The following is a 23689-nucleotide window of genomic DNA, read 5'->3' as shown; positions in this document are numbered from 1 at the left end:
AATGCACACCTACATCCTGGGAGCATGGGAAGAGGTCGTACCTTGTTTTATTGTTTTATGGCAGGATAAACGTGGCTGTATCTGTTTTAGGCTAAGTGCCTTTTGTTTAGATGAACTGTTGGACTTCCAGACCAGCAGGTTTAGGGAAGTCATTTATGGGGTCACACTCTGACCCCCCCCCCCCCCCCCCCCCACACACACACACACACACACACACACAAACAGTATTCTTTGTTCACATGTATACCTATGTAGACGTCATATGTTAATGACCCTATGCATATTCATGTAACCACAATAAAAGGAGTGCAATGGGGAACGACACTTGGCTCCAGGCAGGTCTCCCTCATGCATAACTTTCTGCTTCTCATTTCAGATCAAACTGAGCTTATTGTACTCGGCCCTGAAAAGCTTAGAAATATGGTATCTAACCAGATTCTTCCTGTGGATGGCATTACCTTGGCCTCCAGTAACGCTGTGAGGAACCTTGGAGTCATTTTTGACCAAGAAATGTCCTTCAACGCACATATTAAACAAATATGTAAGACTGCGTTCTTCCATTTGCGCAACATCTCTAAAGTTAGAAATATCCTGTCTCAGAGTGACGCTGAAAAACTAGTTCATGCATTTATTACGTCCAGGCTGGACGACTGTAATTCATTATTATCAGGATGTCCAAAAAACTCGCTGAAAAGCCTTCAGCTAATCCAAAATGCTGCAGCAAGAGTCCTGACAGGGACTAGAAAGAGAGAGCAGATTTCTCCTGTTTTGGCTTCCCTTCATTGGCTTCCTGTTAAATCCAGAATTGAATTCAAAATCCTGCTCCTCACATACAAGGTCTTAAATAATCAGGCCCCATCTTATCTTAATCACCTTGTAGTACCATATCACCCTATTAGAGCGCTCCGCTCTCGCTCTGCAGGCCTACTTGTTGTTCCTAGAGTATTTAAAAGTAGAATGGGAGGCAGAGCCTTCAGTTTTCAGGCCCCTCTTCTGTGGAACCAGCTTCCAGTTCGGATTCGGGAGACAGACACTATCTCTACTTTTAAGATTAGGCTTAAAACTTTCCTTTTTGCTAAAGCATATAGTTAGGGCTGGACCAGGTGACCCTGAATCCTCCCTTAGTTATGCTGCAATAGACGTAGGCTGCCGGGGGATTCCCATGATGCATTGAGTTTGTCCTTTCCAGTCACCTTTCTCACTCACTATGTGTTAACAGACCTCTCTGCATTGAATCATATCTGTTATTAGCCTCTGTCTCTCTTCCACAGCATGTCTTCATCCTGTCTTCCTTCTCTCACCCCAACCAGCAGATGGCCCCGCCCCTCCCTGAGCTTGGTTCTGCTGGAGGTTTCTTCCTGTAAAAAGGGAGTTTTTCCTTCCCACTGTCGCCAAAGTGCTTGCTCATAGAGGGTCATATGATTGTTGGGCTTTTCTCTGTATCTATGAAGCGCCTTGAGGCGACTTTTGTTGTGATTTGGCGCTATATAAATAAAATTGAATTGAATTGAATGAGTAACAAGAAGAACTTTGCCTACTTCGTGTCTTGCTTGCTGTGTAATTATATTGTCTTCAACGTTCCAGCGAATAGGTTGAAGCTACAAACCTATCACCCACCCACACAGAAACATTTCCTCTCTGGAGCTTAACTTCTGCTTCATCTCCGCCTCTTTTCTTCATCCTCCACCTCTCTTTTCTCTTCTTCAGTGTTCTGCAGCCACAGAGCCTCACAGCCGTTAGCACGCCCATACCTGAGCAGCTAGCATTACCCAGCATGCCGTGCAGCAGTGTCAGTTTGTAAATGTGCAAGAATTCCTGCTCCAAACTGTTTCACAGAGTGCTGTGTGCCGTGACCTTTGACCTGCTAAAGACAGTCAGCTGTGGATTATTCATTGTTGTGTCTGATACTTAGAACTGTGAGGAAGAAGCTACACAGTTAATCAGGGTCCCCTCTCTCTGAATTAGGAAAGGTGGGCAGGCCGCGTGTGGGCCGCGGGCCATACGTTGAGCATCACTGTTTGAAATGTGAACATTGTTCTGCTGCAGTCAATGGACTAAACCAGAGAAGAAGAAAACAGACTTTACCATGAAGATCCTCAGTGTGGATCAGTATAATATCAGCCTGATGTCTGCAGTTTAGTGTCAGCACAACTTTCACATCATATTCATCTCAGCACAACTAAAACATGCTGACTGACCTCAGAGTTTCAAATCGACATTGTGGATTCTCCAGGAAACCACACAGATGCTTCACTCCTGGATCCTGCAGGTTGCTGTAGGTTCCACTCAGGTCCACCTCTGTGGGATACGAGGGGTTGGACTTCAGCGCTGCTGCCAGATAATCAAGGCCAATATCTGACAAATCACAGTCCTTCAATCTGTATAAAGAATGAAAGATGTAAGTTTATTAGACAAAGTGCTTGAAATCATTCAGTGTTTCATCATCTGTTCAGAGCTGAAGAAGGTTCAGAATGAAGAAGTTTAGAAAATGGAAACTCCAAACAGCTGAAGCCAACAGGAAGCAGCTTCAAACAAACACAACAAGAGAAAAAACTCTGAATGTTTCACATTAAAGTCGTACATTTCTCATAAAAACAGGACAAAGACTTGAAAAAGTCGTGTTTTTCCTTCCAGGAACCACATGGCTTCACTTTTAAAGGTGAAGTGTGACAGAAATGGACATATTTGAAGTCCAACACCTTTTTCCAGTCACATTATTAAAGCAGACAAACTATAAGCTCATTTTCATTCCAACAAGTCATCTTCTGACCTGGACTAACAACACTGGTCTCTATGTGCAGCTGGCTGTGAGACCAGTGCTCAGGGAGCGTCTACAAAGTGCAACACTGAAAGAACATCACACACTCATTTGCTTCCAGCACTTTCACACAATCATCTACTGTCATCATTCATGTTTCTGCTCCTCTGGATTCACACGGAGCCTCTGCTCATGCCGTTGCCATGGTGAATCATAGTATGTGGCTCCATAACTCAGACTGAGCATGCTCAGAGCTGATTGGCCTGACTCTGATCAGCTGATCTAGAAGAGGAAACTCTGCTATATGTACATTATTACATCTACACCTGAATCACAACACTCACACAAATATATCAACTGTGTTTAATATTTTGGCACGTAGATCATTTATGTGCTTCAGCTCTTCTTACATTTTACCACCAACATGTTTCAAAAGGAGCAGCTTTTACTTTGAAGGCCAGCTGTCTGTGTTTCCTGTTTTCATTGTTGGATAATGAAATAAGTCGATGCTTCAGTGCTTTGAATTGTGTTACACAAAGCAAAGTTTTCACGTTGTTCAGGCAGAATCGAGCGTTGAAGAATGAATTCACACGTCAATAAACATTTTCATCAGCACAAGCAGGACAATGAAAGCAGGAAATACCCCAAACTGCCATTTCTCATTCTACAACTTCAACAACTGCACATGAATTATACTTCATACACAGACCCACAGTCTCTGATTGCTCTGAAATCTCACTGACAGCCAATAGAAATAAAGAAAAGTCCAGACTGACAGTCTCTGTGGGGTTAGGCAGTGAACTGCTCACGCTGCGTTAAAGTGCATCACAAACTATTGGAATTGGATCCAACTTTGTGAAGCAGATTTCTTCTCAGCTGCTGTTTTGAACATTTCCTCATGAACTGTATTAAACTCTGTAAATGAACTGAGAACTATTTCTACATTTGAAACTATGGATTCATTTTCCCGTTCACTTCTGTACGTTAGTGTATGAATGAATGTTAGACTGGGCTCCATGGAAACACTTGGACTGGTCTCAGCTGCCTTCTTTCTGTAGTCCTTTCTCTTCTCCAGCTTCTGTTTGAAATCCTCTCACAGAGCCTGAAACCTGCTTTGCTGTCATGTGTGGGCCTGTGTTCCTCTGCTTTAACACAAACCTCACCACAGCAGCCCGATCAGCTTCTGATACATGAACATCATCACAGCTCCTAACTTCACCTTTATTAGCTTTGACATTCATGTCTTTCTTTTCTCTGTCTGTTTCCACACAAGCTCAAAGTCTCTGCAGCCTGTTTTTATCTGCTATCATCAGATCTCCAACAGCCTCATTCACATCCCTCACACACTCTACAGCCTCACCAGTACTGACTTCATCTTCACTGACTGATGGAGCACAACATGAACCTGTGGAGGCTGAAAAGCTGTCCAGACACACATCTCCCCGTCACCACTCCACTTCTGTCAGCCTTTAAATGAACCCTGCTCAAGTCTGTCACTTCTATTTGGAGCCAAGAGGAAAAACTGTTGTTCAGTCGTTTGGAAAGACACAACATTTCTGAAAGCACTCAAACTTCTTCACATTTGTCTTCAGACACATCCTGAACATTTAGGAACTAAAGAACGTTTCAAATATCAAAGATCAGAAATATAGAAAAACAACAACAGCTGCAGTCAGTGAACTCACCTCAGAGTCTCCAGTCGACAGTTTGGACTCTCCAGTCCAGCACACAGAAGCTTCACTGCTGAATCCTGCAGCTTGTTCTCACTCATGTCCAGTTCTGTCAGATGGGAGGGGATGGACTTCAGAGCCGAGGCCACAACTTCACAATGAGTCCCTGAGAGTCCACAGTCAGCCAGTCTGTGATCATAGAAAATACAAAATGTGTTATTATAAAAGCAGAAAGTCTGCATTATAAACACAGACTGAATGTATATGAAGACAAAACAGAGTGAGGTCATAATCTGATGAACATCTGCTCTTCACATCTGTGCTTCAGCTCCTCTTACTGTGTTTGACATGACACAACGATTGAGTCTCTCTCAGACCTGCAGACTTTTAATGAGAATCTTTGTTTGGCTTTAATCTGCAGATGAAGGAGGAAGATGGTGTCACATTTAGGCTTCCATAACGTCCACAGTCTGTCACTGAGATCTGATCCAGAGTCAGAGTGAAGACACACATGTGGACTGTTTCCTGTCTTGAATCCAGAACATTTTGAATGAGCTCAGCTCAGTGAAGAGTTCCAGCTGGAAAGACGATCTCTGTTTGCTACCTGCTGCTGTCAGGTACGACTGTTCACGTCCACACTCAGGAAAAATCTGCTGACTGTCACCAAACGGAGCAGAAATGTCATCACTGGACAATAATGATGAATGAACTCAGAGCTGCTGATATCACATCTGATTTCAGGGGAACTAAACACAGAAATGATTGGCTCCTTTTAGCTTTCTGTGCCATTAGTCTGCAGGTTTATCACTAGTTGGCAGAAACAGACTTGTATTAATGTTCAGCGCTTCAGTGTTTATGACTCCAGATCCAGGTGACAGCAAGTCAAAATGATGTTACCTGTCTGTGTCCAGCAGCAGCCTTTGAATATTGTTATAAACTCACATGGATCAGTTTGTCTTTGATTGGTTTGTAAAGTTCAAATTCATTTATATTCATCAACTCTAAATGAAAAATGTTTTTCTTCTTCTATGTTTATTATTAGAGTAACAAATTCTTATAGTTTCCTGTTGTTGAGAATTTCAGTGTAAAACCACTCAACCTGTGCATCACTGCACACTGTGAAAGTATTACTGCAGTTTAATCTATAATCCTAATCAGTGTGTTTACTGGACTGTAGTCAGACCTCCGTTATACCAAAGGAAACACTGAACGTCTTCAAAGTCACAATAAATTTATAATAAATGCTAATAAATACTGGAGTGTTAGAAAAGATGCTTCCAGCGTGTTTGTCTTTGATAGGGTTTATTCTGTTCGTCTATTGTCTGACCACTTGGGGGCGCTTTTGTCTCTTTTGCTCTGAGCCTTGGGTTTATTCAAACTGATTTTAATAAACTATTTTCTGCAAGTTGAAGCTTCATCTCCATCTCCAGTGGTTGTTGCATATTTTATGACTATATTAGTAACAGTCAGAGAGTTTAGAGTAAATTAGATCTTCACGTTTGATTTTTGACACAACATAAATGGTGAGCCAGTGTCAGAGGAAGTGACAGCATCCACCGAGGACCGGGGGGAGTGGGAGGACTGGGGGACCAGGCCAACAAAAAGGTGATCACTGATACAGGTCAGCAAACATTTGCTCATTTGGTGTCTTAGAGCAGACTCCGCCCAGCTTTGTCGTCCATGGTTGCTCTTTCAAAGGAATCTAGTAACATATTATTTTACTTAATGATCTACTGACACCACTGACTATGCAGGACAACCCCACGTCTGGAGCCAGTGCACATGTGCAGTTCAATTCCTGGGCAGGTTCTGAAGATGGCCGAGCTGTCGAGGACAAAGTTACTAATGTGAAGCTAATGTGGTTAATCAAGATCTTCATAACTATGTGGAGCAGAGTGTGCTTTCACCGTGGAGAAATCACACTGAAGAACTCGGCACACATTTTGGGGGCCTTTCTGTTTGTTGCTACAATCTGCAAATTTCATTAAAAGTTTAATAAACTATCGTCTGGTCTTTATTTTTAGTTAGCACATACCTTAAAAACTCTAAGCTGTAAGCTAATGATAGTTATATAACAGCAGATGCATGCTGGTGCAATAAGCTGTATGTTTTATTTTTGATCTGATTAGTCAAATAATCACAAAAATAATCGTTTGTGGCAGCCCTAGTGTGACCTCAAATAATAAATGATTGCAGTTTATGACTGAGTAACTAAACTATCACCAACTGATAATATTAATGATCACATCTGGACTCACCGAGCCTTTCTGAAGTTCCTCACAGCTGGAATCAGTCTCAGTCGTCCCTCCTTTGTTGTGTTGTACTTCTTCAGGTCCAACTCATCCAGAACCTCCTCTGACATCTGCAGCATGAAGGCCAGAGCTGAGCAGTGGATCTCAGAGAGTTTCTTTGATTTGTTCTCTGACTTCAGGAACTCTTGGATCTCCTGAGATAATAAGATGTCGTTCATCTCCATCAGAGAGTGGAAGATGTTGATGCTTCTGTCAGGAGAGGATTTTGTCTTCCTTCCTTTTAGATTCTTGATGACTCTCTGGATGGTTTCTGGACTGTTCTCTGTCTGACCCAGCAGACCTCCTAAGAGTCTCTGGTTGGACTCCAGACAGAGGCCATGAAGGAAGCGAACAAACAGGTCCAGGTGGCCATTTTTACTCCTGAAGGATTTTGTTAGTGTTTCCATCAAAAAATTGTCCAGAGATGACTCTTTGTATTTTTTCCCCAAGAAGTCCTTCAGCACCTCTGACTTCCTGTTGGTGAAACAGTGGAACATGTAGACTGCAGCCAGAAACTCCTGGATGCTCAGATGAACAAAGCAGTAGACTGGTTTCTGGAAGATCACACACTCTCTTTTGAAGATCTCTGTACAAACTCCTGAGTACACCGAGGCCTCTGTCACATCCAGACCACACTGCTCCAGGTCTTCTTGGTAGAACATGATGTTTCCTTTCTCCAGATGTTCAAACGCCAGCCTCCCCAGCTTCAGAAGAACTTCCCTGTCAGCCTCCCTCAGCTCCTGTGGACTCGTCTCATGTCCCTCGTGGTACTTGTTCTTCTTCCTCTTTGTCTGAACCAGCAGGAAGTGTGAGTACATGTCAGTCAGGGTCTTGGGCAGCTCTCCTCTCTGCTCTGTAGTCAACATGTGCTCCAGAACTGTAGCAGTGATCCAGCAGAAGACTGGGATTCTACACATGATGTGGAGGCTCCTGGATGTCTTCATGTGGGAGATGATTCTGCTGGACAGCTCTTCATCACTGAATCTCCTCCTGAAGTACTCCTCCTTCTGGGCGTCAGTGAAGCCTCGTACTTCTGTTAGCCTGTCAACACATGTAGGAGGGATCTGATTGGCCGCTGCGGGTCGGGAAGTTATCCAGACGAGAGCCGAGGGAAGCAGATTCCCCTGGATGAGGTTTGTCAGCAGCTGGCTGACTGATGACTTCTGTGTGACATCAGACAGCAGCTTCCTGTTGGTGAAATCCAATGAAAGTCTGCTTTCATCCAGGCCGTCAAAGATGAACAAAAGCTGAGAGACAGCCAGCTTCTCTGCTGTGACCTTCTGTAATGTTGGATGGAAAACATGGAGCAGCTCCAGAAGACTGTACTGCTCCTCTCTGATCAGGTTCAGCTCCCTGAATGAAAGCAGAACCACCACACTGACATGTTGGTTCTCCAAGCCCTCTGCCCAGTCCAGAGTGAACTTCTGCACTGAGAAGGTTTTTCCAACACCAGCCACGCCGTTGGTCAGAACCACTCTGATGGGTCTCTGTTGGTCAGGTAAGGCTTTAAAGATGTCCTGGCACCTGATTGGAGTGTCATGGAGGGCGTCCATCTTGGAAGCTGTCTCCAGCTGCCTCACCTCATGTTGGCTATGAACCTCTTCACTCTGTCCCTCTGTGATGTAGAGCTCAGTGTAGATCCTGTTGAGGAGGGTTCTACTTCCTGTTTCATCACTTCCTTCAGTCACACGTTCACATCTCCTCCTCAGACTGATCTTATGTTCATCTAAAACCTCCTGCAGACCAACATCTGCTGAAAGAAAGAAAAACAGACAGAAAACTCTTCAATGTCTGAACAACAACAAGAAGTCCAGTTTTCAGAAATGAGTCCATCAGCAGACAGATGTTCAGTCTTACTTTGTACACAGCTGCTCTGACTGGCTGTCTGCAGTCCAGCTCTGCTTCTGGATCTTTCTCCACACTGGGGACAGGACCAGTCTCCTGATGAAGCAGACTGGTCCCAGTATGAGGAGATGCACTGTCTGCAGAACCAGTGTCCACAGCTGGTAGAGACTGGATCCTTCAGGACGTCCTGACACAAAGCACAGCAGGACAGCTGCTCCTCCTCACAAACACCACTCCTCTTCCTCTTCCTCCCTCTGTGAACACATTTCTTTATCACTAAAATCATTGACTGTCAGTGACAAACATCCAGATTTGATGACACTGTGCAGAAGCTCTGATGGTCACAGAGAAAAGTCAAAGTGAGAAACTTGTGTTTGAGTTCAGAATCCAAGTTTCCTTTGCTGTTCCTGCCTGTCTTATTAAACACAGAGTGATCAGCCTACAAACTCCACAGTAAAAGCCTTCATCACAGAGCTGATTATGTCCTTCACTGGATGTATTGGAAGTCTGGGATCCATCACTTTCAACTGACCTTTGACCTCCTCTAAAAACTGTGGTGGAGCAGCGGTGTCACATTCAGAGCTTTCAGCTTTATTTTGAAAGAGTTCAGTCATCAGGAAGTGAACTTCTTGGTTCTGATTTCCTTTCTATTCTTTTACAGAAGTGAAGAAGAAGAACTAAAAGCTTTGAAATGATCTGAGTGATATTTTTGAACATTGCCACCAAATTGAGTTCAGCCTCCAGCAGTAACTTTGTTTCATGATGCCTCCCTGATGATGTGATGTTTGATTACAAACCTGTTTATGTGTTAGACATTAATCACATGAACACAGGCAGAAAAAAGAAGCCAATGAAACAAATGACAGAAACGTGTTCATTCACTGCCATGATCCATATTTTATATGTACAGATGTTTGTAAAGAACACGTGTGCAGCGCTTTGTTCTGAGTATCTGCTGTCAGCACACAGTGCAGCAATAACTACAACCACACGTTTCTGTAGATCCTGAACATCAGCCTGGAGGAATCTGACCTCAGGTCTGCACACAGAGGAGCTTCACCTCTGGGATGATGCTGGCTTCAGCTCCTTCTACAATCAGGCAGAAGCTTCTGCACCATCAGGACACAAACAGAGAGGAGCTTCTATCCTCAGACCATCCAAGTCCTAAATCAGAACATGCTCCCCTCATAGCATCACCATCAGGGTTTAAACAGGACCTTACATCATGTTCTTGTCTCACTGTCATATTTCAGATCATACCTGATTCATTATGACGTCACACGCTGCTACACTGATCCTGCTGCTTCATTACTGCTGATATTACTCTGCTCACTCTGTTCAGTTACTCTGTTTACATCACTTTGCTCATTTGCTTTGTTCTGCTTGCACTGCTCTGTCAGTACATGCTGTGCTAATGTGGCACAAAGCACTTTAACATTACATCTGCACAATGTTTCATTATTTCATTTAATGATTGTTTCTAATGTTTTGTCCAGTCACAGGAGCAGCTCAGCACATTTCACTGTGTTGTACGTGTATGACGATGCCTGTGACAAATAAACAGCCTCGGACTCTTCAATCTTCTGCATTTCTTTGGAGATCAGCTCAGTGGCCTGTTGAGACCATCTTTCTATTTCTGATGACTCAGTTCAGATTATTATCCTGATACTTTCTTTTAAAATGTGATGAAATCATTTATCTGATGTTCTGACACAAATACACCAAAACGATCCCAAACAGCACAAACCACCACGTTACACACAGTGTAATAAAAATACAGGCAACAACAAATAAAAACACTTTAAAATATAAACTAAAATTACAAAGTGGTCACAGAATTTCAAACACCCGTAAATGAGTCAGCAGCTCTCTTACATGGTCAGCTGAGCTCCATGATTGAAGAACATTATTGCTGCAGGTCCATGACTGTAAGGTGGAGGTGTTTGTGTAACTCCGTCACTCCTCACAGACACACAGCTGGATGCTGCAGATGCTGCTCCGTCCTCTTCCTCCATCTTCTTGATGTCAGGGTGGAGTTAGTCTGAGAGGTAAACACACACACTCAGAGGTGCTGTTGTACTGGAAGCATCACACTGACGGCTTTCTAATGTTGGAGCTTTGGCCCTAAAGTCCAAACCAGTTATTTTAGAGGCTCAAAGTCTTTAAAAAACACCAAAACCATCACATTATTTAATAAGTACATGATCAGGTGGATGAAGGAACTCAGTGTGTTTGGGATCATCATCATGGTGAGGAGCCCACATGTTACGGCTCCTTTGGAGAGAAGCTGAGGATCACTGCAGGAAGTGAGCTCATGAAACCAAACTGCTGTTTGTGAGCAGCATGACTCTGTTATTGGACCTGCTCTGTGTTCTACATATGATCAATACTTCAAATATCTGTAAACATCTCATCTTATATTTGTTGCACTTGGTCACATCTGTCTTTAAAAATAGATTTTTAATGTCACTGAGAGTTCTTTTCTACCTTTATTGATTTATTTTGGAATAAATTAAATATAAAGGTGCCAAAAACTGCCTGCAGCTTCTGCTCTGTGACAGGAAACTACTGTCAGGCTCAAAATGACTTCAGATTATTCATCACAGAGTGTTTATAGATCACAGGACACGTTACAGTTTCACTGTCGATGTTTTAGTTTAAAAGAATGACGTGATAAGATCTTACTGTGAATCTGCGCGCTCATTGGCTAATACCCTGAGACTGACAGGTGGTTATCCAATCAGCGTGCGGCCTCACACGGACATAAAACTCTTAAAGTTTGTTTTTGAAGGGATTTTCAGATCAGACCTGATGTTTCTGCCTACAGCCTGTTTACCGATATAATCAATATCAGATATCAGAGCAACAGAAACCTCGGTGATCAGGACGCCGGCACTGAGAACAGGAAGTGGCTCAAACGTCGCACTTTCATAAAGGCTGTATCCCAATTCAGGGTCTGTAGCCTTAAAGGCTGCATTTTAAGGCCGATTACGTCACAGTGGCGCACCGAAGGCTTTCCCAATTCAAAGGCTGCTCGAAATGCGTCCTTCACAAAGATGTCTAAAATATGTTCTCCTTCATTTCTGTCAAACAAAGCTGTGTGAAACGTTTCCAGCTGTTAGTATCATGGTTGCTAGGCAACCGGGGCAGCGCGACGGAGGCTAGACCGCCCATTTCACAAGCCTCGTACTTCCGGCCTTAGCGGTCCTTGAGTACGTGGCCCTTGAGGATCGTTGAGGCTGCAGAACCTGAATTGTACAGAGCCCCTCTGATGACATGGCCCAAAAATAAATAAATTGTGGCCACAAAATACTATTTCGTGCCCTCGAAATACTATTTTCGAGGGCACGAAATAGGTATAACGTGCGCATGAAATGCTAATTTGTGGGCATGAAATGGGTATAACGTGGCAATGAATTACTCATTTGTGGCAACAAAATAGATAACGTGCGCATATCATATTGATACAATTCCTGGACAGCTGCGTAGAGACACAAGCATGAGAGTAGGCTAAACCTATACACCGTGGACAGAGACGGTATGAGTGAGTTTTATTTTAGGCTGGGAATGAGCTACAATGCATTTTGAAAAGCCTGCAATGCAAGGAACCATTATTACGGAGAGACATTTAAACAGGATACTGAGAGCCCAGTTGCTTTACAGGGCCTGGACGCCGGGATAGATTTTATTGTCAACCAACTGCAAGGGCCTGGGAAGGATCACGGTTATTGGTCAAGTGTTTCGTGCCCACAAATTAGCATTTCGTGCGCACGAAGTAGTATTTTGTGGCCACAATTGATTTATTTTTTGGACCATGTCATCAGAGGGGCTCCGAAGAATTGGGATACAGCCTCTGAGATAGAAAGTGTGCGACCGTGAACTCGACTCTCTTTATGACACATACACACACAGACACACACACAGACACTTGTTTTCAGATTTTAGTGAGGACACCAAAAAGCCTCAAAAATATCCTCAAACTCGTGAGGACGGCCATTTTGTGGGACTCTATTAGCCCACATAGTAGCATACCAACTCTTTGTCCTCACAAACATGTCTAAACAGGTACACACACACACACAGACACACACACAAACAGGTTTGTCAGGTTCCTCGGCTCGTTCTCTGCGTTCAGTCCATTGAAGGTGATTATTGAGCCAATCACAGCTACAGAGCTCACTGTGACTCTTCTTCTCTCTACAGTCACACAAACAAACACACTCAGAGACTCTGACAGCAAAACTACAACAATGTGGTGTTAACACTCACCCTGCCTCAGCTCCACCGTCCTCCTGCTGCTCTGACGGAGGCTCAGCTGTTTCTCTTCCTGTTCCCACCTGCTCGGGTGGCTCCTCCCCTCTGCAGTTACAGGAAATCAGGTGTGTGTGTCTCTTGTTGAGACTGGTTCTTCCTGCTCTCTATCATCACATTGGGTGTTTCCAAATTCAGGGAGAGGATGCTTCGAATGCCACATTTGTAGGAAATTGTATCACATGGACGCGACGAAGGCTGTTCAAATTTGAAGTCTTCCAAATGCGTCCTTCATTTCCCTGAATTTGAAGGATGGGTCAGGTGTGTCCTTTGTGGCCCAACATATCCCAGGATTCATTGCGGGCCATACAGGAGATATTTTTCTGATAATGATAGTGATCGAAGTGGGAGTTAATGCAGGAGACGAACACTTTCAAATGTAAGTATATGAAAATCTGGTGGTGCAAAAGTTTTTATAGCGGGTGTGTTGTTAGGCTCTGGGCATCTGCATAGACATGTTCTTTTTTTGAGAATGTGAGGACAAACTTGAAAGAGAGACACTGTGAGAGTGGACACATCCACACTGCTGCTGCATCTGTGCTCACCACGATGGCCTCCTTCAGAGAGATGGAGGACTCACTCTGTCTTCTGGCTGATGTAAGTGTTCAGCTTTGAACAGCTGTCGTTCCAGCTGCTTTTAACTTTGTAGTTTCACATTTGTACAGACTTTATATTTTTTATAGACGTGTCATAAACCAGTCCTTAAATCATTTTCATTATCACAGATACAGTCTACACTCTGCATCATGAGCTGGTCAATATCGCAAAAGTTGTAATTCGTTTCATGTTTCATGTAAACTGCTCTGAGGTCACAGTGACACCAGCAGATGTAGTTACAGCCTCTCTGTCCCCACCATCCCGGCCCACGTAGATCGCAAAGGCCGGGTCCTCCGAAGGATGCAGCCGACGAATTGGGACACAGCTCATGTCTGACAGCAGTTTGAAGAGGAAATGGATTCTGTTCTGTTCTTCACTCATCACCTACCTGACAGCTGACACCTCACACCTGTTTCTCAGCTGCAGGTCAGACAGAAGGACACACAGAGGATGGAGGGAAGGAGGATGGATCTGCTAGTCTGAAAGTTGGTATGTCAGTTTCTGGTCAAGTTTTTGTTCAACAGGAAACATAAACAGAAGCAGGATTCATACCAGCCTCCACTTGAACAGCAGCCTGCTTAAACTGTCTGCGTGTCTCTAGCTGATCTCTGTCTCCTGCTGATGTCACAACGTCTCCGTTTTATTTGAACACTGGAGGTGAAGATGGCAGATTGTTGGCTAAAATGGATGTCTGTGGCATCCTGCATTTAATGTTCAGCATCTTTGTGAAAAACCCTTTAAAAGTTGTTTAACATGTCCAAAAATCCAAAACTGTTACAGATTACAAAGATGTTGTTTCTATGGGCTCAGGCTGTACTTGCTAGTTCACATTTCGGTAGTAATGTTGATGATGAGGATCATTATTTGTCATTGCTTTAGTTTTTATTCCACTGTTTCAAGGACATGCACTTAGTAGGGACAGCGGACTGGACAGGTCTTCAGTCTGTCTCGCTCTAAGACAGCTGGGTTAGGCTCCAGCGCCCCCGCGACCCTGAAAAGGATCAGCAGAAGTGGATGGATGGAGGGTCAGTTTGTCAACATTAGAAAAACAAACATACTACCTGCCTTAAATGTGAAATGGACGGGCTTTATGTTTGCTCGTTGTTTGCTAAAGAGACTTTTCTGCAGCATTTCTCTCCCGACTTCTTTGCAGCACCTTTCACTGTCACACATTTGATCTTTACAGCAGGGCTGTGCCATATCATATACCATACTATAGAATTTTGACATAGTAGCTATATAATGTTACTCCTACTTTATAGATCTCCATCACCCGATCCTCCGAAAACCTCTTGGAGTTGGCAGCACTCGACTGAGCCATTTTGTGCAGAAGAAGATTAAAATGATGCTTTAAACTCCAGATGTTATCTGAGCTCAGATCCTAAAGCCAGACCTCTGCATCTTCATTCTTGTGGAAAAGCAGAGCAGATGTTGTTTTCAGGAGGATGCTGCTATAATGGCTTTAGTTCCTTGCAGGTAATTATGACGACAGCGGAAGCAGCAGGAACAACAAACAGCCCAAACTAACAGACAAACTATTAATGAAAGTCCAACCCAATCTCCTCCATCCCCGTATCCTCCACTATTTGCATCTTCATCTGTGAAACCTGCAGAGCAGAAACAGTGTGTGGACAAAGTTAGCCGGTATGCAGACATGTTTGCTTTTGTTACAGGAGTTTGAAACACATCTGCAGCTCATTCAGAGGCTTTGGGGCCGTACACACTTCATTTTAAATCAGTACAGCCGATCTCACAGCTGCTGGATGTTTCTTTGAATCATAAGAACATTAAGACAAACAAGATGATCATGAAAATCATATTAATGATTGATTTGGCCTACGTTTGATGCTGAACTGCAGTAGCTCCTGACATTGTGCTTTTATTTCGTCTGGATTAGTTTGCAGCACTGCTGCACAGTTTACATTAAAGTGCACTTTTGCAGAGCAGACGACCCCCTGCACGACTGATGGGGTGAACCAAGGCCCTGCATCAGACAAAGAAGCATTATTTCAACTGTGAGTCATGCAAAGCAGCTCTAGTAGAGTCCTGTAAATGAACAGACTGGATCCCTGTAACGTACCACCTCAGTGACCAGTGGAAACATTCAAATGTTCAGGTAGTCATCCTAACTGACTTGGGGTTTCTGCCAGTGTGTTACAAGTGAAGCAGCTTGCCTGGTCTACACACTGGGACTCGTTTCTTTAAATCACCATTAATACAGTTTCAGCTGCTGACACATTCACTAGTGGGTAGTAATTAAAGCATGCTGCACCACTCATGAGTGCTATCATTCAGCACTCTCATTCATTTGTCTTAAAGCTGGTAATTAAACTCCCTGATGCCTCACTCTGTCTCACTCTTTTCTGTGTGTGAGAGAAAGAAGATGCAGCTGTGTTTCTAACAGCTGCTCTGGAGGAAGCCCTGCAACTCTAGAATCTCACCTGAGTCTGTGACTGTGAGCTTGATGGAGTGCCTGAACTCCTTGATGACTCTCTCACCACAGATGCTGTGGTTGGTTGGTTCACTCACTATGTATTAACAGACCTCTCTGCATTGAATCATATCTGTTATTAATCTCTGTCTCGCTTCCACAGCATGTCTTCATCCTGTCTTCCTTCTCTCACCCCAACCGGTCAGCAGATGGCCCCGCCCCTCCCTGAGCCTGGTTCTGCTGGAGGTTTACGTTGAAACCAAGCACACCATTGTTTTTCTTGTGACATTACCAATAAGTTTGATGTGTCACATGGCCCTCTTCCTATTGAAAAAACAAAAGTTGTATCCAAGATGGCCGACTTCTAAATGGCCACCATGGTCACCACCCATCTTGAGGAGTTTGCCCCTCACATATACTAATGTGCCACAAACAGGACTTTAATATCACCAACCATTCCCATGTTATTACGGTGTATCCATATAAATGGCCCACCCTGTACTTACATTATAACCAATCCGCTCCTTTATCCCCACTTAAAATATTTTTACTGAACTATTGTAATATTTGCTGCCATTGCTGCTGTCCTCTTGGCCAACTTACTCTTACAAAAGACATGTTTAATGTTAATGAGATTTTTTTTTAACTAAATAAATAAAGGTTATATAAAAGTCGCTGCCAAAAACTGATCGCAGCTTCTACCTTGTTACACGAATGTTGTTTGTGGCTCAAGATGACTTTATGTCATCCATGAGGGAAGCATTTGACATATGTTTCACATATTATAGCCCAACAAGTTACTTATAGCAGTTTAAATACGAGCAATCACTTTTTGGCAAATACCAGAAATCAGTTTTTGGCAGACAATCACTTTTTGGCACAACACCGGTGTCTAGCAGGTTTTATATTTTAGAAAGTTTAAAGCTCAGCTTAATAGAAGTAGTGTGGTCGTGAGTTTTGCATAAACAAATTTGTGCAAACCTCAATGAAGTGAAGCAACATTATAAAGAAGAGTGAGCCTAAATGACTCCCCAATGATGTGAGAGACTGATAGTCATACAGAAAACAATGACTTTGAGCTGTTGCTGCTAAACGTGCTTCTACAAGCAACTGAATCTTGGAGTGTACTTTGGTTTGTCTGCTCATAAATTGGTGGTTCATGATGATAAATGAACTTCTGAACTGGTTTAACATCAGTGCAGTGGCTGGTCCATTCCTTGATGTATATGTCAACGTTCAAAATGAGCCATTTAAATCAGCTGTGTTGGATCAAGGACACATCTAAACCCTGCAGGACAGCGGCCCCGAGGCCTGGAGTTCCCACCCTCAGTGCAGTGGAAATAGTCTCGTGCCAGTCTTGGTGCTGCCTTTGAGTCTATATTGCCGAACACTGTGTGCACACATTTTTTTCCTTCCTAAACAAACACACATTTGTAAAGGAAAATTTAAATTGAACTCACAGTTGGCGGTTAATCGTTATATAGTTTAGATGTACACCGAGAGACGCATTTAGTGGGACTTTTACACCGCCACAGATTTTCTTCTTCTTTTTTGTTACATTATTGACATATACTAGATATTTTAACCTAAGCAGCAACAATCATGTCTCTGGTACAGGCACTTTCCACCATGCAGGTTAAGCTAAAATGTGACTTGAAACAAATTCTGGGTTTCCGTTCCATAAAGGTTCATTTCATCTGGTAAGTTAGCCCCTGAGGTAACAGTCTATGTGAACATAACATACTCACTGACTCACACTCAACTTGACTGATAGTGATTTCCTGAATTAGGCAAAGCGCACAGAGGAAATTCATTTGCATATGTTTGTTTTCACAATCACTGAAATCCAAGTTAGGCATGTTTCCCTTTTTGTTGTTGTTCTTGACACGAGTGCTTCAGTTATTTTCTCATCAGTATGTTAGGACAGAAAGGATTCTGTTGTGGATTTATGATCATCTCACGTGTGTCCATCTTTCAAACTCTTAGATTGTGTAGACATTAATGCAGCTGTCAGACTGTAGGCCAGTTTCTTTGCACTGTAAGCATTGATTGGATGCTACTGTAGCAATCAGTGCTTACACAAAACGTCCCTGCGTAAACCCTCAGACACACAACAAACAGATCAATAGTATCTGAAATTCAGAGTACGGATCTTTTTACACATTTCTCACAGAAAATCACCTAAATCGCTTTCGTGTGAGATGCACATCATGTTTGCCTCATAAAGACTTGCCCTGTATGTATTCATTTCTTTTGACTTTCACGTGGAATTGTCACCTAATATAACAGGTCCATCAGTAAATGGTGTCTATCTTCAGTTTCTGTCTCCTAGACTTTGTCCCTGTCAGGTTACAGCTGAATAGATAGTCATATCATGCAGAGACTGCATCGTACTATAATGCTCGTATGATCGCGTTTGTCATAAGTGGACTGGTCTTGTTGAAACTTTGCAGAAACCTTGCCCAGTAAACTGTGAGTGCTAACATTTCTATGGCATATGCAAATACTTTAGACAAATCCCACAGTTGTCTATATTTGTATATTTGACAGTTTAATGAAGCATTTAGAAATCAAAGGTCAGATTAAAATGCTGTATCACAATAGAATGTGATATCACACAATACAATATTTTTAATATCACACACAGCATGAAAGTTTGCTAGTGTATATTATAAAAATATTACAGTATGTTGGTATAACTTTATCCCCTCCTAGTTTTTAAGATACAAATTTTGGCCCACACTGATTTGTGATCATATTCCTCTGTCCACTAAATGAAGATGGAGGCTCTGCTCTTTATTTCTGTGTTTCTCTGGAGAATCCTGGTAACATGATGGCTTTCTGTCTCTAAACACACACGAGCTTAACTCCGAATGAACATGATCAGAGTTCATTGAACCAACTCTGATCAGTCTTTTCTAAGGGTTTCAAGCCTTTCTTGTTCGAGCCTCTCTTTGTTGTTGCTACAGTTATGTGTAATTATTAATAGTATTGCAGATGTTAGCCTCTGCCTGCAGTGTTGATGTGGGTAAAGGCTTTAACCATGGATTAGCGGCAGGTCCCAGCTTGTAAATTGTGGAGCATTAATGCCCACTCCAGCTCCTATAACCAAATATAAACAGTTGGGATGAGAGTTAGCTCAAGCCACTACAACAGCCAGCAAGAATGATCTGTTCATGCTAGCATTAACAGTGCCTATACACATAGCGACACACGGGGGAGGGGCCTAACTAATAACCAAGGTGACTACAGGCTTGGAGGTGCTAAAAGTCAGATATACCAGGAGCAGTTTGGGCTTTAGAACAAATTTTGTGTAATTATAACAATATGTAATTTAGGACCTGGTTACATATGATGCTGCTGATTTTTTAAATCGAATTTTTACGTTGCATTAATTTCTTTTTGTCAGACAGGGAATCAAACAAGTTCTGTTTTCTCGAATGAATCCCACTGTTATTTGTTTGTCCTACCAACAGGGATGTTTACATGGTATTCATGACTGCTGCACCTGATGACTTTCACAGCTTGAGGACTGCAAACATTTCCCAACAAGACATGAGTGGTGGGGTGATCGTTGGTATTCCTGATCAGGTGAGGATCTGTTCCCATCAAACCACCAAAACCAGTTGTTCAGGATGTTTACAGGATGAAGAATCCCCAGTTATTCTTTGTGGTTGGAATGTGCCTACATATGGCTGTGTGGGATTCTGGCTTACTTTAGGGTCAGAGCAGTTGGTATGTGGAGCAAATACTGACACAGTCAGAGTGGGCAAACCAGCAATAGGCTTGTTGTCATACCTGGAAGTCTGAAAGCTCCCGATGCTGGATGGTCTTTCTAGTTTTTAATGACAGGTCGTCTAACAAAGCTTCCATGAGGTGCTATAATGGAGACTGTCCTTTTCAAGGAGTTTCTCATGTCTTATCCTACTTTTTTCTTTTTTTAATTAACAGGAGGGAGAATTTGAAATCCTCTATATTGACATGATTACATTTCTTCTATTAAATGAGAAGTACATTTTGAACACAGTACAGTGAACACAATATCCAAGAAGCTAAATCTGGTGAAATGGTTTCTTTAGCTGTCAGCTTGAAAGGCTGATTGGGGTATTTTTGTCACCTTGCATGCGGGTGGCATGGACACCCGACTTTTGTGTGCATTTATCAAAAAGCTTGGATGATTTTGAAGATCAGTGGCATTCAACTCATGATCAGCGTTCAAGTTTTCTTAAAATCTTGTAACATGATAACTAGAAAGAAGACAGCTAGGATTTTCAAACTGATCCCATAGATGGATCTACTATGAAGCTGAGGGACAGCACTGCTTAAAAGATCCTTTTTAAATGACTCCAGCTGTCTGATTTAATGAGACCACGTGTGCTCAAGTTTCCTGCTCTGACTCGGCCTCAGAATGTCTAGAGGCAGAAATCAAGCACACTCAAAGGAAATAAGCGTATCAGTGGGCATGTGCTCAGCACGCAGAGTGGGAGTGACTAAAGGTGCCACTGCAGAGCATCGCAGTTGTTTCGTGTGATTAAGTTGTGTGTTTATGAACCTGTGAGTGTTAGTCCTTTTGGCAGGATGACTCGCATGAAGCTGTTATAATTGTTTGTGCATGTTAAAGTTATGCCTCAGTTCTTTGATACCATGTTGGTAGGATTATTTGGCACTAAGTTAATAGCAGTGGCTGTAATCTCCCGCAGTCATTACATCCAGCGGTATTACAAATAAAGGACTTTTCTATTGTTTAGTTTAACTGTGGCTAGCTTGCCATGTCCGTGCCTTATGATTGGCAATTTGTATGACGTGCTATTTAGGCAATATATGAGCTATAGTGACCCCTTGTGGATATTGTGAGATATTGCTGTGTTGAGTACATTATGTTTTCAATTGTTTTCTAGTTATTTGTGACTCTACTAATGATAAAATTGCCTGTTTCTGTTTCCAGAAAACCATTGCTCATAGTCCCACATACTATACAATGATAAGTTCAAGTATGGCTGTACCTAATTTGGATTAAGCCTGGCAAGCACTTTGATGTAAACATTTCTTCTGTGGGACTTAAAGACAGTTAACCCAACTCCTGGACTGCTGCAGTCTTCCTGACAGAAAGCTTAGGCCAGGCTTGTATGCCCAGTATATATATTCTATAACGTGTGTAACTACTTCGTTTAGTTGTTTTTGTTTGGATTTAGTTTTGTTTTTTTTCTTTTCAGTGTATTTCAGTGTCAGTAATTTGTGTAGTGCTCACTCACATTTTCAACTGGAAAAGACCTGCAATAGAAACGTATTTAGGAGCAAACAAGTGAATGAAAAGTTTGACATCATTAAGGCCAAACAGCACCTAGTTTTCAACAAAAACACATAACATAAGAGCAGCAGTGACGATGCAGCTGACACAGATGAACCCATTTAAACTGGTCCCAGTGTTTTTAGCCTAACTTGAGTCTTGAACCATTGGGGCAAATGAAAAATTCCAGCAGTTCTTGAAAGCAGCAACTCTGTGCTTTTTTGTGATGTTAGGGACATTATGGTAACTCGAGGCAGAACACCATCCAAATCTTGGTAAATAACACATGAAAGAACAAAACAAACAAACATGGTAAAAAGAAGCCAAACATGTGATAACATTGTTCCATCACGCTCACTCACTATTCTCTCAACCTTTGCCTTCACGGGGCTGCTGCAACAATGTACCTGGGATTACCGTAATGATGCAAATATTAATGAAAAGTGCAGAGTTGCTGCTCTCAGGAATCATTGGACTTCTTTTAATTGAGGAAATGGATCAGGAGTTACGGTAGTTACAGATGTTTAATACAAGCCTAGAAAAGAGCTTTCTGTAGTGCTGTGCGATACGGAAAGATGTTTTATGTATCCGATACAAGTAAATACAGTGCTGATATGATCTATACTTTTTAATGTGGATGATGCATCATCAAAATGCCAAATTGTTTACATTTTCATGACCTTTACGTTGTTTTTTAGGGGGCTTCATCCTAATGATTATTAATGAGTTAAAACCGAGGACAGAAATAATAAAAGGATTTAGTTTGTAGCCCATAGTTTAAAAACAGTAATCACACATTATCCCTTTCTTTAACAGCAACACAAAAGGATCATTATATTCCATTAAATCTGAGCCATATTATATTCAGTATATTTATTTTAATTTCAGTAAATGTTTTTATTTAAATGACATGTTTCAGTGAGATAAATGTTATTTCAAGGTCGTTGCATCATTTTTACTTTTCGAGTTGGCTAAAATAAGAATTAGCCAGTTGCACTTTAAAGTAATATAACCAACATATCGCCACAGTTATCTACCTGGATATTCTTCAGAGCATGCTTTCTTGCATGTGACAACAAGAGACCTCTCGGTTGTCTGGTGGAGCATTTAGCGCCTCGCTACATGTTTCCAAATCGGCATTTCTTCTCAGTGAAAGCTGTCCTAGAGAAGTAAAGCAAGTTTGTAAGTTTCTCTCTCAATGTTTGTAACGCATTCCCACGTTAAGCTTAACAACCGATATATGGAGCGACTGCCGCGCCTCCTCTCCCCCTCCCTCTCCTGCTGCTACTTCAATCATGAAACTGATCAATGATCAGCTGATCGCAAGTTCCGTCTCTCTTGTTTGTTTCCCACTTTGCGCCAGAAAGAGGAAACCAGCAGATAAACCACAGCAGCACGTTTAAGCTTGATAAGCTGTTGTTAGAATTTATTTAATATTACTTTAATGCCTAATGCTATAAGTAGCTGACAGCTGGTAACTGTGCAGGGGCGGGTCTAGCACGGTTTTGCCAGGGGGCCAGCTGGGGCATTAACAGGGAAAAGGGGGGCACAAAGAAATACTTTTCTTTCTTATTCTCGTTTAAAATGTCTCGCTTTTAATAAATAATTATCTGAATCTTATAACCAAAGTTTTTATCTAACGTAAAATGTATAGAAATCTAATATTGTATATAGTAACTATTAAGTCTAATATATACCCTAGTAAGTTATAGTACTTTTTCCTTTGGGAAGATACCATCTGTGCAGTCTGCAGTTCTGTTGAAGAAAGATGTTGAATCTATTTAATTGTTGTTGAAAAATAATTGATTTCTGTGCATTTTTTTAAATACATGCATTAAATTAAAGTCGATTATGTCGATTAAGCATCACGAGGCAGAGGGTGGGCGATGGTTCCCTTTAGTTTTTTTTTTTGCTGGGAGTTTGCAACCCTATTAGTTAGGTTGTTTAATATTTCTGCTAAGTACTCTTTAAAATACCAGAATAGGGAGTGATAGGTTTTGTATTGTTGATTGTCATTTATGCTTAGAAATATTTACTTATATATGCTTAGAAGTATATAATCATTTGTAGATTGAAAGAATGTCTCATTCTAGGAGGTCTGTAACAACTCTGTGTAGCATGAAGAGGGGGGTGAGTTCACTCCCCTACAGAGGAGAGGTCGTATCTTCTTTTGCTGATTTATGGTATAGCAAACACACGTATATCTGTTTAAGTATAAGAGCCTTTTGTTAGATGGACCCAGACTTCTGGCACCAGCTTTGGGGAGTCTTCACAGGGTCACATCTTGACCTCACACAAGTCACACACACACACACACACACACACACACACACACAGGCAAGGTACTCTTTGTGTGTATGTAGACGTCATATGTTAATGAACCTATGCATATTCATGTAACCTCAATAAAAGAACAGTGGTACGGGAGGACGGACGAGAGTGACTGGGGTCAAGCGAAGGAATGGCGCTTTGTCCGGTCATTTCTCCCGTGCACGAGAA

At 42.1% G+C, this 23689-nt stretch overlaps 2 protein-coding genes and 1 pseudogene across 2 annotated transcripts in view; all 3 read right to left on the bottom strand.

The window, feature by feature from the left end:
* LOC146548249 (NACHT, LRR and PYD domains-containing protein 12-like) overlaps positions 1-23689 on the bottom strand; it is a 172519-nt gene that overhangs the window by 11210 nt on the left and 137620 nt on the right. The gene's annotated exons all lie outside the window — the stretch shown is intronic.
* LOC146548250 (NACHT, LRR and PYD domains-containing protein 12-like) overlaps positions 1-23689 on the bottom strand; it is a 77363-nt pseudogene that overhangs the window by 10029 nt on the left and 43645 nt on the right.
* LOC146548253 (NLR family CARD domain-containing protein 3-like) lies at positions 4440-8850 on the bottom strand. Its single transcript, XM_085263833.1, has 3 exons — positions 8577-8850; positions 6687-8472; positions 4440-4617 (listed from the first exon to the last, which is right to left on the bottom strand). Exons 1-3 carry the CDS (start codon positions 8848-8850, stop codon positions 4440-4442), a joined length of 2238 nt encoding a protein of 745 aa, XP_085119959.1.

Source organism: Mchenga conophoros, linkage group LG23 (assembly GCF_057382185.1).
Source record: "Mchenga conophoros isolate Kocher_MC1m ecotype Shallow Benthic linkage group LG23, M_conophoros_male_GT1.1, whole genome shotgun sequence".
Taxonomy (NCBI): domain Eukaryota; kingdom Metazoa; phylum Chordata; class Actinopteri; order Cichliformes; family Cichlidae; genus Mchenga; species Mchenga conophoros.
This window is presented reverse-complemented; position numbering and strand designations above follow the sequence as displayed.

Excerpts from the sequence above, each read along its gene's own strand:
- LOC146548253 (XM_085263833.1), bottom strand. The coding sequence starts at position 8,850 with ATGATTTTAGTGATAAAGAAATGTGTTCACAGAGGGAGGAAGAGGAAG. Across the intron at positions 8,473-8,576 it reads TCAGAGCAGCTGTGTACAAA|CAGATGTTGGTCTGCAGGAG; the intron begins GTAAGACTGAAC and ends TCTTTCTTTCAG. Across the intron at positions 4,618-6,686 it reads AGGAACTTCAGAAAGGCTCG|ACTGGCTGACTGTGGACTCT; the intron begins GTGAGTCCAGAT and ends CTATGATCACAG.